Source organism: Rhinolophus ferrumequinum, chromosome 11 (genome assembly GCF_004115265.2).
Source record: "Rhinolophus ferrumequinum isolate MPI-CBG mRhiFer1 chromosome 11, mRhiFer1_v1.p, whole genome shotgun sequence".
In the NCBI taxonomy this organism is placed as follows: domain Eukaryota; kingdom Metazoa; phylum Chordata; class Mammalia; order Chiroptera; family Rhinolophidae; genus Rhinolophus; species Rhinolophus ferrumequinum.
The window spans coordinates 61,419,871-61,432,629 of record NC_046294.1 but is presented as its reverse complement, the minus strand read 5'-3'; the positions used below and the strand labels follow the sequence as shown (position 1 = coordinate 61,432,629).

General features: G+C 34.6%; 1 protein-coding gene across 5 annotated transcripts in view; it reads left to right on the top strand.

Moving 5' to 3' along the window:
• Positions 1-12,759, top strand: part of NOX4 (NADPH oxidase 4) — a 148,605-nt gene that overhangs the window by 88,944 nt on the left and 46,902 nt on the right. For all 5 annotated transcript variants that reach the window (XM_033121545.1, XM_033121542.1, XM_033121544.1 and 2 more), the window contains exon 13: positions 12,543-12,624. In XM_033121545.1, the coding sequence (XP_032977436.1) occupies positions 12,543-12,624 (82 nt within the window). The remainder of the gene's footprint in view (positions 1-12,542; positions 12,625-12,759) is intronic.

The window sequence follows — 12,759 nt, the reverse complement described above, 5'->3', positions numbered from 1 at the left end:
TGAATGGTTCTGTTCCTAAGAGAATCTACTATTTTCTGCTTGATTTTACTATATAATCTGGGGAAATAAGAATAGCGAGGAATTTTCTTGGTAACATAATTTCTTAAGCAATGTCAAAGATACGACAGTAATGTACTGGGTGGCCAAGAGCGTATATAGTATTTTGCCAAGTCAATCTAGTGTTCATGGACTAAATAATTTCAAAGAAGGCAGAAAGGCAAGTGTTTTGTGTCATTATCATTATCATGAGGAACATTTTAAGTACTCATTTATCTGATGCACTTGCTAAGCCCTTTATAAAGGATGCAAAATGAATATAGTTCCTATTTCCTAAAGAAATTGTGATTTTTAAAGCAACATTGTGACTTGATGGATTATAATGAAGTAGATAGGGTTCTTTAATGTCATCCAAATGAACACACATAAGACGTTATGGATCTTAATACGAATGGAAAGTACTTGTCTTCTGTGGATATAAAGGCAATTGAGTAAGGGGACTTAGGAAATAGTGCCTAGTGAAAATTATACTGCTCTTCTGATTTTTGAACTTTAGCAAAAGAAGAGGCTGGGCTTTCATAAACAGATATAACTAGAATGGAGAAACTAAGCTCTTCCATGAAATGAGATTTTGAGAAAATTTGGAGGTGGCAATGATACAATGGCCATGGACTGCTAGGGAACCCCAAGAAACTACCTAGACTGAATAGTAGAATAGCTAGTGGAGTTAGTGAAGAAGAGTTAAGATGGTTTGTTGTAAAGTGAGGAAGAACTTAAAAATAGAAGGTGATCTTATTTTTGTTGGCATCATATTGAGAAACTAGTAAAATGTCTGGGTACAGCTATCCACATAATTAACGAGGGAAGGAAAAGGAGAAAAGACCCACAGAGAAAACTTTGCATATCTCAGTGTTTTCAGGGACAATATCTCACACAAAGCTGTGCTCCAATGGGAGCAAATAAGAAAATATGGTTTAAATGTGGGACTGCCCTTCAGGAACAGTCAAATGATTTGTCATCTTTTCTTCTCCCAGTTTCTTCTTCTCATGTGTGATGTAGTCCTCTGCCTTTCCACTTTCACAGTAACAGTGAAAATCTTCTGTTGATGCTGGAAAGCTGGACTGTTCAGTGGTGGTTTGGAACATTGTGTCTTCCCTGGTTGAGATAGAGTACTCAACCATACAGACTTTCAAAGTTGGCAGCGAGCATAATGGAAAAGACAACAAGGGCCAAGATCCAAACCCAATGGAAATGGGAGTTTATTTTTATTTTGTTTCTTTTTTTTTTTGAGGTCTGGAAATGAATTTACATGAATCAGAAGGCAATATTTTCCAAATCATCTTCTAAAAAAGAGGTTTTTAATTGTATTTATTACAGATTTGTTTATTTATTTAGCGGGAGGAGTTGGCCTGTACAATGTAAACCACTAACAAAGAATTTCTTGTACCTACCTATCAAAGACATTCATTTGGTGTTTATTATTTTTCCATATTAGAAAGAAGTCACATAAAAATTGGTGTAACTTCAATGAGTATTGAATACCAAGTAATATGAAGAAAATGAAAGATATTTTTAAAGACTAGACTAGAGTGACATCCTATGTTTCTAGATATAAAGGCTGAATATTATACAACTGTTAATTCTTCCCAAAATAAATGATAGACAACATAATTTCAATCAAAATTCAAAATCAAAAATAATATTAATGCTTATTTGAAAACACAGAAGAAAATAATAAAAACTGAATAATAAGAAAATGTAGAAAATCTTGAATAATAAGATAAGGCCGGCCACATTAAACCATGTTATAAAGTTAAGTAAACTTCACAAACAAGCTAAGAATTTACAAGGCTAAATCATGTGCCAGGAACATGAAGCTATAGGTAGATGAGTTGAGACTGAATTCATGCTCATTTTATGCTAAAGCGTGTGCTAATTTACTACACTGCCTCCTGTAAAGTTCAAATAGTTTAAATACTGCGGTACTGTGGTACTAGAGCAAAAATAACAAGAATATGTCAACAAAGGAAAATAGATGGCCTATAAACAGACCCTTTAATATATGAAAAGAGTATCGTATGCTAAAGGAAGCTCCATAAATCAATATGAAATATTAGTTTGTTGCAACAAAGTTCACGAATTTAATTGTCAGACCTGGTATATTGCATGCTGTTAATTTTGTTTGCTCGAGGTTTTAGGTTAGAACTTCATGAAAACAGAGAGGAAAACCCCCAGTTTCTTTGGATTTTTGGTAAAATTGCCTGTTCCTTCTTAAATCTATTCACTCAGTGGGTATTCTGAATTTATGTAGAAAGGAGGAACTGAATTAGTATCAAGCTGAACGTTGATCAATTCTAGGTGTTTCTTCTGTTGAATGCCTACATTGTTAAAAAAGTGCATTTGCTGTGGCAAATGAAAATATATTTTCCTTAAAAGGTGGATTGTGGAAAGCTTAGTAGCAAGAATGTGTCTATCCCAAAATGCCTCTGTTATTTGCTTTCACTTCCCTTGAACCTCTGTTCTTTTCTTTTTCTCCTGTCAATTTTTGTTGTAGTTTAGCCTCAGTGGCAATAGAAGATAATTTATATTTTTATAAGAAAGCCAGTTATAGACATTGCTTCACTGGTGTGTTTAGAGGCCAAGAAGTCTGTTTGCAATTCTTTCAAAAGCTGCTTTTGAGTTTTTGTGTTTTTTTTTTCAATAGTATGTTTAACAAGTAGGAACCCGAATAAGAGTATTAAAGGAATGGACTTCTATCACTGTGCTTCCTCGGAAAATAAAAAGGTCCATTAAATAATTTTCCTTTGTGTAGTGCTACATTGCCTGCCTTTAAACCTTGCAGTGTTAAAAGTACCAGTTGTAGAGGCATACAGATTGTATATGACCCTGCTGTGCTTTTCTCTTATTATGTAATCCTTAGGCAAGAAGAGAATAAGGGAGGGAGGAGGAGAGAAAAGGGAGAACAGCGTTTTCTCTCCCAGGAATAAGGCAGTCTGATGCAGCGGAAAGAACACTGGACTATGAGGGGTTTTTTTTTGCCTCTCGCTAGCCTTGTAATCTTTGGCCCATCAGCCAGTTTCCTTACCTACAACATTTTGCACTGAGAGAGTTGTTTTCTCTTTTCTCAGCTTATTGCTGATATAAAACTATATAATTCTTTGCAGAGAAATAAGTTCTAGAATATGGATAATTTAATCCCATATAAAGCAGGAATGATAACAGATTAATTTTTCTATAGTTGAGAGAATCTTACAGGGAATATTTTGGAAGATATAAGCCAAGTATAGGATCTTTATGTTTCATTGTGTTTCCATCTCCTATGAAGTTTTATTCGTTTATTATAATAGCTCTGGTAATATATACATTGTACTCGTGTTGTCATCTTCTGAGTTGCAAGTGTGAGCTTATTTTATTTTGTTTTTTGTATAAGACAAGTATGAGATTCTTGTCTTTTATTGTCTTGTTTTTTATTATATATTCCTTTAACATTGACCACGATATTTGTGGAGAAGGTAGTTTTATATAACCAAGGCGTGCCACTGATTGTTTTTTCCTCTAGAATTTCAGTCCAATTCCATTTGAATTTTATCAACAGAAGATTTATCTATATATCTTTAGTAGGAAAATGTTCTTGCTCTGCAACTAGATTTCCTAATTTATCTAAAATAGTATTAATTTGAGTACCTTTGATGTTGCTTTGAAAGCAATATTTTAAATAGCAACTATTGTTATTCATTACTGTTACCATGGTAATAAAGAACATTCACTTGATTTAAACTTTTCAGAACAGGAAAATTTATACTTTATATCATTCCAGTTGGTTTAAATGTACTACTACAAGTATGCCCTTTAATTCTTGTTTTTTGAAGTAATTTGTTTTTCTAAGATTAGTCTATGTATTTCTTTTCTTAAGGAAAATAAAACAAATGTTTGACAAGCCATTAATTTCTTTGAATCCCTAGAACAGCTCTTCTTTCCCTTTTAAAGTAATTTTGTAATTACATTCGAAATTATTTTTCAAGTATCTGTAATGGCATTTTTTTTTTTTTTTGTAATGGCATTGTTATTCTTTTGTTGTCCTGACAGTTCCTCGTGATAAACAAGGCTGTCCTTGAGAACAAAAATTTGTTTTATTCATAGTGTGTTGCATATAATAGGTATTTAATAAAAATTTGTTGCAGGAGTGAATAAATGAAATATAAGCATGATTTAATCAATAAAAGTTCCTACTGCTCAAAATTTTAAATTCTCTGCCATTAGATATGGATATATAGAAAATAGCAAAAATATTAGCCATTCACTTCATCAAGCACCATGGATCAGAAGGACTTCTATTTTGGTTTCTTTGTTTCACTTTTTTTTTATAAAACTTTCCTGATTCTTTTGCTTTTTATTACCAATGTATCAAGGCAAACTTGGTTGTTCTGTTCTAATGAACTCTCAGAGGATGTTTAGCACTTATTTATTTTTAGTGTACATGTCTTTTGATAACACACATCTGTTCTTTACTAGACCTTTAGCATATTGAGGACCTAACTCGATGCTTGATATTTAGTACATGATCAATAAAACGTTTGCTGGAAAAAAAAATTTTAGATGAAAATTTAAATTTTAGGTGCATATTTTGTTTATATTTTTAAATAGTATTTCCTGAATGTTATGGTCAAAATTAATTTGTACCTTCTCTTTTAAGTGTGTGTGTTGTGTGTGTGTGTGTGTGTGTGTGTGTGTGTGTGTGTGTATGTGTGCAGCTGTGTTTCTGCAAGTGTTGTGTCTTCCTCAACAGGTAGAGGAATGGACAGTGTTACAAAAGCTCTATTGTACAGAGTATGAATGACAAATAACCTTGAAGACATTTTTATGTGCATGTGTGCGTGTGATAATACTTGTATACATATCTCTTCTTAAAAATTATTGCTTTTAGGTAAGTCCTATTAAAAAACAAATAAGATATTGATAACATAAAAGTTAATGCCTTTTTCTTTTCATCTCAAATCCCTAAGACATTCATTCTTGACTCTTTGATCTATATACTTACAGACTTCTTAGACAAAGTCAACACTTTGGAGAAATTGGCATGCTGGAGAGAATTTATTATGTGTGACAGCTTGTCAACCCTTTAGCTAAATACCTGTGAAGCCTTCTTGCACTACAGCTTTGAGAAATACATTAATGATAGGCATTCTAGCACCCTTGAAAGGTTATGTAGGGCTGTTTGCAGGCTGAAAATGACAAGTGAGAGAGGACATCATTGATGTGGGCTCCTTGAACTCAGTGGGGATGATGAGGTCCCTGATAGGCAGGGTCTAAGAGCCAGCACTTAATTGATACAGTCTAGATGGGTGTGGCTACCATTATGGGTAGCAGGGCGGGAACGGTGATTAGAATGGATTGTCCTGTGGAGCTCTTCGGTGTTGACTAGTTGACCCTGGTGTCCTTAGGACTCAAATGGATGACCTAATAAAGTCTTACTTTAGTATACAAATGAAAAGAAAACTCTAGGATTGGCAAAGAGAGGCATGACCTGAATCATGTCAATAAAGTCGCCACCCTTCATCCATTTCCCCTCTGAACTTGAGTCAATTCAGAGATTCTGATCTCCTTTAATAAAAAAATAGTCAGATCCCTTTGAGAAAGGATCCTTGTATGTGTCAAAAATTAAAATGTAAAAGAATCCTGTTATCCTGCAGCCATTGGCAGAGTGACTCTGCATTGGTGAAAGGGAAACTTTCAACTTTTGGGAAACTAAACATTGACTCTAAAGTAACACTATTTCCTGAGGAACTAAACATTACTATAGGAGACCAGCAACAGTAAGAGTCTATGGGAAATTCATGGAGTTTTGTCTTTAGTCTGTGTCACCACAAGCCCAGTGGGTCCCTGAATCCACCCCAATTCCAGAATGCACAATTGAAATAAACATACTAAGTAGCCACTGTCAGAATCCCTTTATGCATGTAATCTCCCTTTTCCTCCCTCTTTTATATTAACTTTTATTCTGAATTTACTTTTGATAGTTTGTACTTTTAGGTAGCTAGGAATATTTTGTTGTTAGTCTTTAATTTACCTCTTTAGGCTGCTGTTTTTCTTTAACTTCAATAGTTGTGCCCCATTTTTTTTGTATTTGTGTAAAAATTATTAAAGCATATGTGTTCAAAGACCTCACCCCCACCCCTACACTAATCAGAACATGGTCTTTACCAGCTCACTTTCTTCCTTGCAATTCACTTTCTAAAGAAAAGGATGTCTTTTGGAACTATTGTTGGGTTTTTGTGATATACTCAGGGGATGGGTAGAAAATGACTATATAGAGAAGTGACAAAGAGGAATTTTCATTGGAAGGGACTGAGTTTCATGTAAGAAAACAAGAAAGAGCGAACAGGGAATTGAGTGTAGAGAGGAAAGATAGGAGAGAAAAAGATGAATGAAATAAGTACCTATCTGTCCTAATGTAAGAATACAAACTAGAGATCCTTGGAAGGGTAAAAGCTGCCTTGCAGTAGAGAATGCTGGATACACACAATCAGTAGAAGGGTAAGAGAGTTGAAGATGTTTGTGAGCTCTTAGAATGTGCTCTCTCCTTACTTCTACCCACCTTCCATGTACTAATGATTTGTTTTTTAGCAATATTATGAAATTAGAATTGCTTTGTCTTTTGATGAAGCCAATCTTCAACTTGACGCTATGCACAGACACCAGGCCATCTGGATTCAACAGTTATTGTCAAATTACTTCTTTTTTTCATGACATTGAGCATCTATGGCACCTTCTACACATTTTTGTCTTAAATTGTTATCATTGGACATAGTTTTCATAAAACAGTGAGTAACCTTGGAAGTGCATGCTGATTTGTCATCAACAGATTTGAGTGTTTTCGTGTGTTCAGCGAAATCATCATGGCCTCCAGAATGGATGGCAAATATTGACATACATTTTTTCAAGCTGTATGTTTATCACCAATTTTCTTGAAAAAGAAAAATACATTTAATATTTACTTTTTAATAAATTATTATCTTTTTTTGCTTATTGCTGTTGAAATGAATAATTACACTTCATAATAAAGGACAATACCACTATAATTAGTGTTCAGGCTACTCTATATTTGTAAGAGTAGAGTGTGTAACCTCTATTTCCTATTTATTTTTCATATCCACCTACATTATAGTCTTTACATTTCCCGCTGACACGATCACTGAAGGCCTGATGGCTTTGTGCATCCCCTGGAATGCATCACAGGGCTGTGACACAGCTGGCTAGTAAGCCACGTAACCTACAGGGGCACTTATTTATTTCTACTGCTGTCAGCTCACTCTAGATGGCACTACTTGTCCCAAGATATATGTTTGAGAGCATTTCATTTTAACAATGAACACCTGTACTTGCAACAAAGGTGTTAGTTACATTATCTCTGGGAAGGGGTGGAAAAGAAATGATTAATTCTGATTTAACTACATATATGAGGTCTGACAATTAAGTTTGCAAACTTGTTGCAATGACGTTGCTAACCGTTTTTGATATCAGAGGGATTGTTCATTATGAATTTGTACTGGACAAACAGTGAACCAAGTTTACTATTTGAAAGTGCTGAAAAGGCTGTGTGAAAAAAGTTAGACAACCTGAACTTTTTGCCAACAATTCATGGCTCTTGTATCACAATGCACTAGCTCACATGGCACTGTCTGTGAGGGAGTTTTCAGCCAGTAAGCAAATAACTGTATTGGAACACCCTCCCTACTTGCCTGATCTGGCCCCCAATGACTTCTTTCTTTACCTGAAGATATAGGAAATATTGAAAGGAAGGCATTTTGATGACATTCAGGTCATCAAGGATAATATGACGACAGCTCTGATGGCCATTCCAGAAATAGAGTTTCAAAATTGCTTTGAAGGGTGGACTAGGCACTGGCATTGGTGCATACCTTCCCAAGGGCAGTGCTTCGAAGGTGACCATAGTGATATTCAGCAATGAGGTATATAACACTTTTTCTAGGATGAGTTCACGAACGTAATTTTCAGACCTTGTACATGCTTCTCACTCAACAGTAGCCGAGAACATGGCATAAATTTTGCATACAAAGTGAAGGTCTATAAAGCCCATCCCTTGCAGATTGGGATCAACACCTATGAAGGGAAGAGAAGGAAGTGGGATTGGGTGGACGAAGAAGTTGAACAGTCATGAAGGCTCTACTAAGCCTCCACCAAACTGGTGGGAAACTCTGGAGCATATATTGCCCATCAGAGTTACCTGTGTAGAACTGAAATATCCCTGCCTTATTCGGTCACTGGATCTGAGCTGTTCTGGGCATTTCTCTTGCACCTTAGGCTGACTCTGATGTAACTGATAGCTAGTGGCTACCTGCTGACTGCATTCTCCACAGCTGGCCAAGTATTTCATCGAAGTGGAATTTGGGGAAGAGGTGAGGTGCTCCCTCTGTCAACTTCAGGACGCCCACCACATTTTATTCATAATATTTAATTAAAAAATAAAATTCTGAGATGAATACTAAATTAAGCAGGGTGCTAACAAGCATAAACCAGAACTGTCCCAGGCAAACCATGACATACAACCACCCTCCCTATCAGTGATTTTGGCAAGATCCCTTTCCTGTCCTTAAGTGTTATGTTTTTTAAGGGATTCAAAGTTGAAAGGTGGCTTAAAGGTCACTGAACTCATCTGACTCATTTGTCAATTGAAAAAGGGAATTAGGAACAGAGACAGAAGTTGGTAGAGGACTCACTTTCTGACAGCCAATTTGGTATCTTCTGGTATAACCTGCTGCTTATAAGTATTGCAAATTGTATGAGTAAAGACAGATTTGCTCTTGTATACTATTTCTCATGTGTACTTCACTTATAGCACGAGCTGCATTATGAAGTAATCCTCAGTGTTTCTTGTAAGATAATATAAATATTATGGTGTAATCATTTCCTTATTTTGTTTTAGTTTTGAGTATGGGAATAGTGTCTATTCCTTACAATATTTATTTTGTAGCTCCCTATACTATGTTACATTATACTAGCTGTTGTAAAAACTAAGATTAAGTCTTTAATAAGTCTGCTTCATGTCCCTTAAGGATTTTGTTTCAGTGCTTTTTGAAAATAAATAAATAAATAAAACTTGCAAATTCAGTAAAATGAGCATCAAGAGAAAAAGAAGACAGCTTGTATCTATTAATAGAATTGCCAAAAACTTCTTCTCAGGGTTTTTAGAGAAACATTGTCACCTTTAGAGATGCTTTATCTGATTTTTTTTCCTTGCCCATTATAATTTAGTACTCAAGTAGTTAAAACATTCATTCCCATATTGGAGACTATGGAGAGGCAAAGGTAAGGATTTTTCTGGAAGGAAACAATGATTTGGAGTTGGGAAATCTTTGACATTGTCCCTCCAGGAAACAATGTCTTAGTTTCTTGTGAAAGATGCTAACTTGGTGGCTGTGGTCACATCTGGATGCAAAGGACTTTTAGATATAAAAGAATAGCATACTCAGCATCATCTTTATATTTCTATTCTGTCTTTAATATTTTTTCTTTCTTTCTTTCCTTTTTTACAGTGATATAGAGAAGATTTTATTTTATTCTCAGCCTACAAATGTATTTGCATACTGTTTCTTTGTTATGCAAATTTTTATCACATTTGTTACATTCTGCATATTAGGGAGGATTACAGATTGGCCATTTTTCACAAAGGGGAAAATAAAAAAACTTGTCACAGTAGATGTCCAAAAAGAATTTGAATTACAATTGGAAAGAGTAGTTTATTTTTCTCACCTTTGTTTTTAAATAATTAAGTATGTTTGTCTCACAATTGATTGAAGAGTGAATCCATATCAATGTAATTGTGTGCATATGTCATCAGGGTCTGGTAGTCTCAGAATCTTTTTGATTGACTAGGAGAAAGGAAGAGTGGGTGAAAGTCTACAAAAGCTTGTGTTAATTAAGATATATCCCCTACTGGTAGAAAATCATGTTCGGACATTATTAGATCATTAGTCAGCTCATCAGAATATCACTTGGCAGAAAATCTTCTGGTTCTTTTCAGTGGCTTTAGTAAAAATGAACTTTATTTTCAAGACATTTTTCAAGGAAGGGATAAATGCGGGTGCAAAAGGAAAGAAGAAACACTACAAATGTTTGTATTAAACACTTATTTAATGGGATGCTACATAAATTGGAAAGTAGACAGAAAAGCAAGGGTCATATCATCAGAAGAATTTACTAGACATTTCATTGACATGAACATTCTGTTGATTGAAAATTGCAGTATATCAGTCAATAATATAATAATAAAATTTAAAAAAATATGAACTCTAATTAAAGAGTAAGTGAACTCAAAGGAGAAAAATAAATTGTGTTTTCTTGGATCTGTGGACTCCAGAGTACAACCACCTCTGTTTGGGTCTTCTTACTACCCCTCACCCCCCAAGTGTATTATAAGAACTATTAGAGTAGTGAAAACAAAAAAGCAGAGAAGAAGTCAGTTAAATTACTCTGATTTGATATGTTTTAATCAATCTGAAGATAAAAAATCCATCTCCTGCTTCTCAGCCATACTTTGTACATTGTGCTCACAAATGTTTAGCATCTAGCTATTCAGTAACTGGCAAATGGTGAGTGTCCTCAAGTGTTTTCAGTATATTGTGGAAATTGCTCACCTTCACTTAGTGATGAATTGACTGAAGGCTGGAGTTTCAGCTGTTTGCTCTGTCTCAGCCTGATGGTGGGACGCTGTCAAGGCTGCAGAACAGGATCCTTTGCTTTTCATGGTTGATGGATTACCAGCTGGGCGCTTCAGAAGGCATTAAGAGTAACCTTGGCAAACAGTTTTCTGTATTCAGCAAAAATAGATATTGGAAATATTCTTTCAGCTAATATTTATCTAGCACCTTAATATGTATCAGATGATGTTCTATATCCTGGTGACACTATGCCCGTCTACTAGAATACATATCTACCATACAACAATAAAAATGTAGTGTGATCAATTCTATGAAATGTAAGCACAGAGTGTACTAGGAGTACACCGTAGGGCCATCTATTCCAAATTTGGTAGAAGGAGAGAAAGAAAGAGCAAGGATCAAGGAAGCCTTCCCTTAGGAATCACTTTAGAGATAATGAATATCAGTCCTGGAAATGTGGGGTTTGTATTAGAGTAATAGATTATGCAATGCAGATAGCTGTACAGTATAACTATTTCTAAGGCTGAAATGAGGATTCTTCATTCCTCTCAGTCTTTTCCCTTCTCTTTTTTCCCATTTCCTTGTTTCTTCTTTCCCTCCCTCTGTCTCTCCCTCCCTCCCTTCTTCCTTTATCATGAACTTCATGAGTGCAGAATTTTATTAATCAAATTCTTGGTTCATGGGCTAGTATCATCATTGGACAGTTCCTGTTCCTCATTCACTCATTTGCTTATAACAACAATTACTGGCTCTGGGTGGTGAACACACAGTGTGATATATAGATGATGCATTATATCTGAAACCTATGTAACTTTAGTAACCATTGTCACCACAATAAACTTTAATTAAAAATTAAAAAAAACACACATTTACTTATTCCTACCTTTTTGTTTTTCTCCTATTTCATACCTTTATCCCTCCTAAAAGGTAGCTATTATCCTTAGTTATGTATGTCATTCCATTTCTTATTGGTTTGCTTTGTGTGTATCTAAACAATAAATTGCTTAATGCTTTTGTTTTTTTAACTCAACAAAAAATGATGTTTTTCTATATGTAATCTTCTGGTGTTTTCTCAATGCAACATCATACTAGTATGATTGGCTATGTTTTTATTTGTAACTGAACTCATTCAGTTTCATTTCAATTAATATTCCATTGTGTGAATATACCCCGAGTTGTTCATTCTCCTGTTGGTGGACAATTAAGTTGTTTACATTTTTGTTGTTATGAATATGGTGCTATGAACATTTTTTTGCTTTCTGCCTGAGGCATTTGTGGCAGTTTCTGCAGAGTATAAGTTTAGGAATGGAAATATTGACACACAAGGTATGCAAAGGTTAAACTTAAAAGATAATGCTAAATTGTTTTCCAAAGCTATTGTACCAACTTGCATTCCCACTAGAAATATATAAGAGCTTATATTGATCCACGTTCTCTCTAATACTTGGTCTTGTGAGATTAATTTCTGTCAACTGCATGCTATGTAATGTGAATGCTATCTAATGGTGTGTGATTTTGATTTGCATTTCCTAGGTTACTAATGAGGTTGTGCATCACTTGGTATATTTATTGGTCATATGTGTTTCTTCTAATCGTTCAATTATAAGATTTTATTAGTCTATATTAATGAATACTTGCCATTTTTATATTTGTAGTTGTGATATCTTAATCATACAATTATACAGTCATTCAAATGAAATAGACATATTTTAGTAGTATAGAAAATGGTGGGTAGATTTCTAATAAAGAAAGTGCAGTCAAAATAGTGAACCAATTAAAAAATAGGAAATAATTCTATTTTGTAATTATTTTCATGACTATTTTTTACAGCTTGATGTTTATTTATTTATTTATTTATTTTGACAGAACGATTTCGAGATTTACTACTTCCTCCTTCTAGTCAAGACTCCGAGATTCTGCCCTTCATTCAATCTAGAAATTATCCCAAGTAAGCAATAGAAGTTCACTGGGTATTGAAAATGAAATGGACAAGTAATGGGAGAGATTTGGGAGGGCAAAACAAAATGTTCTTCCTTAGGATTTTCGAAAAAGCCAGAATAACCTCATCTAATTAACAAAGGTG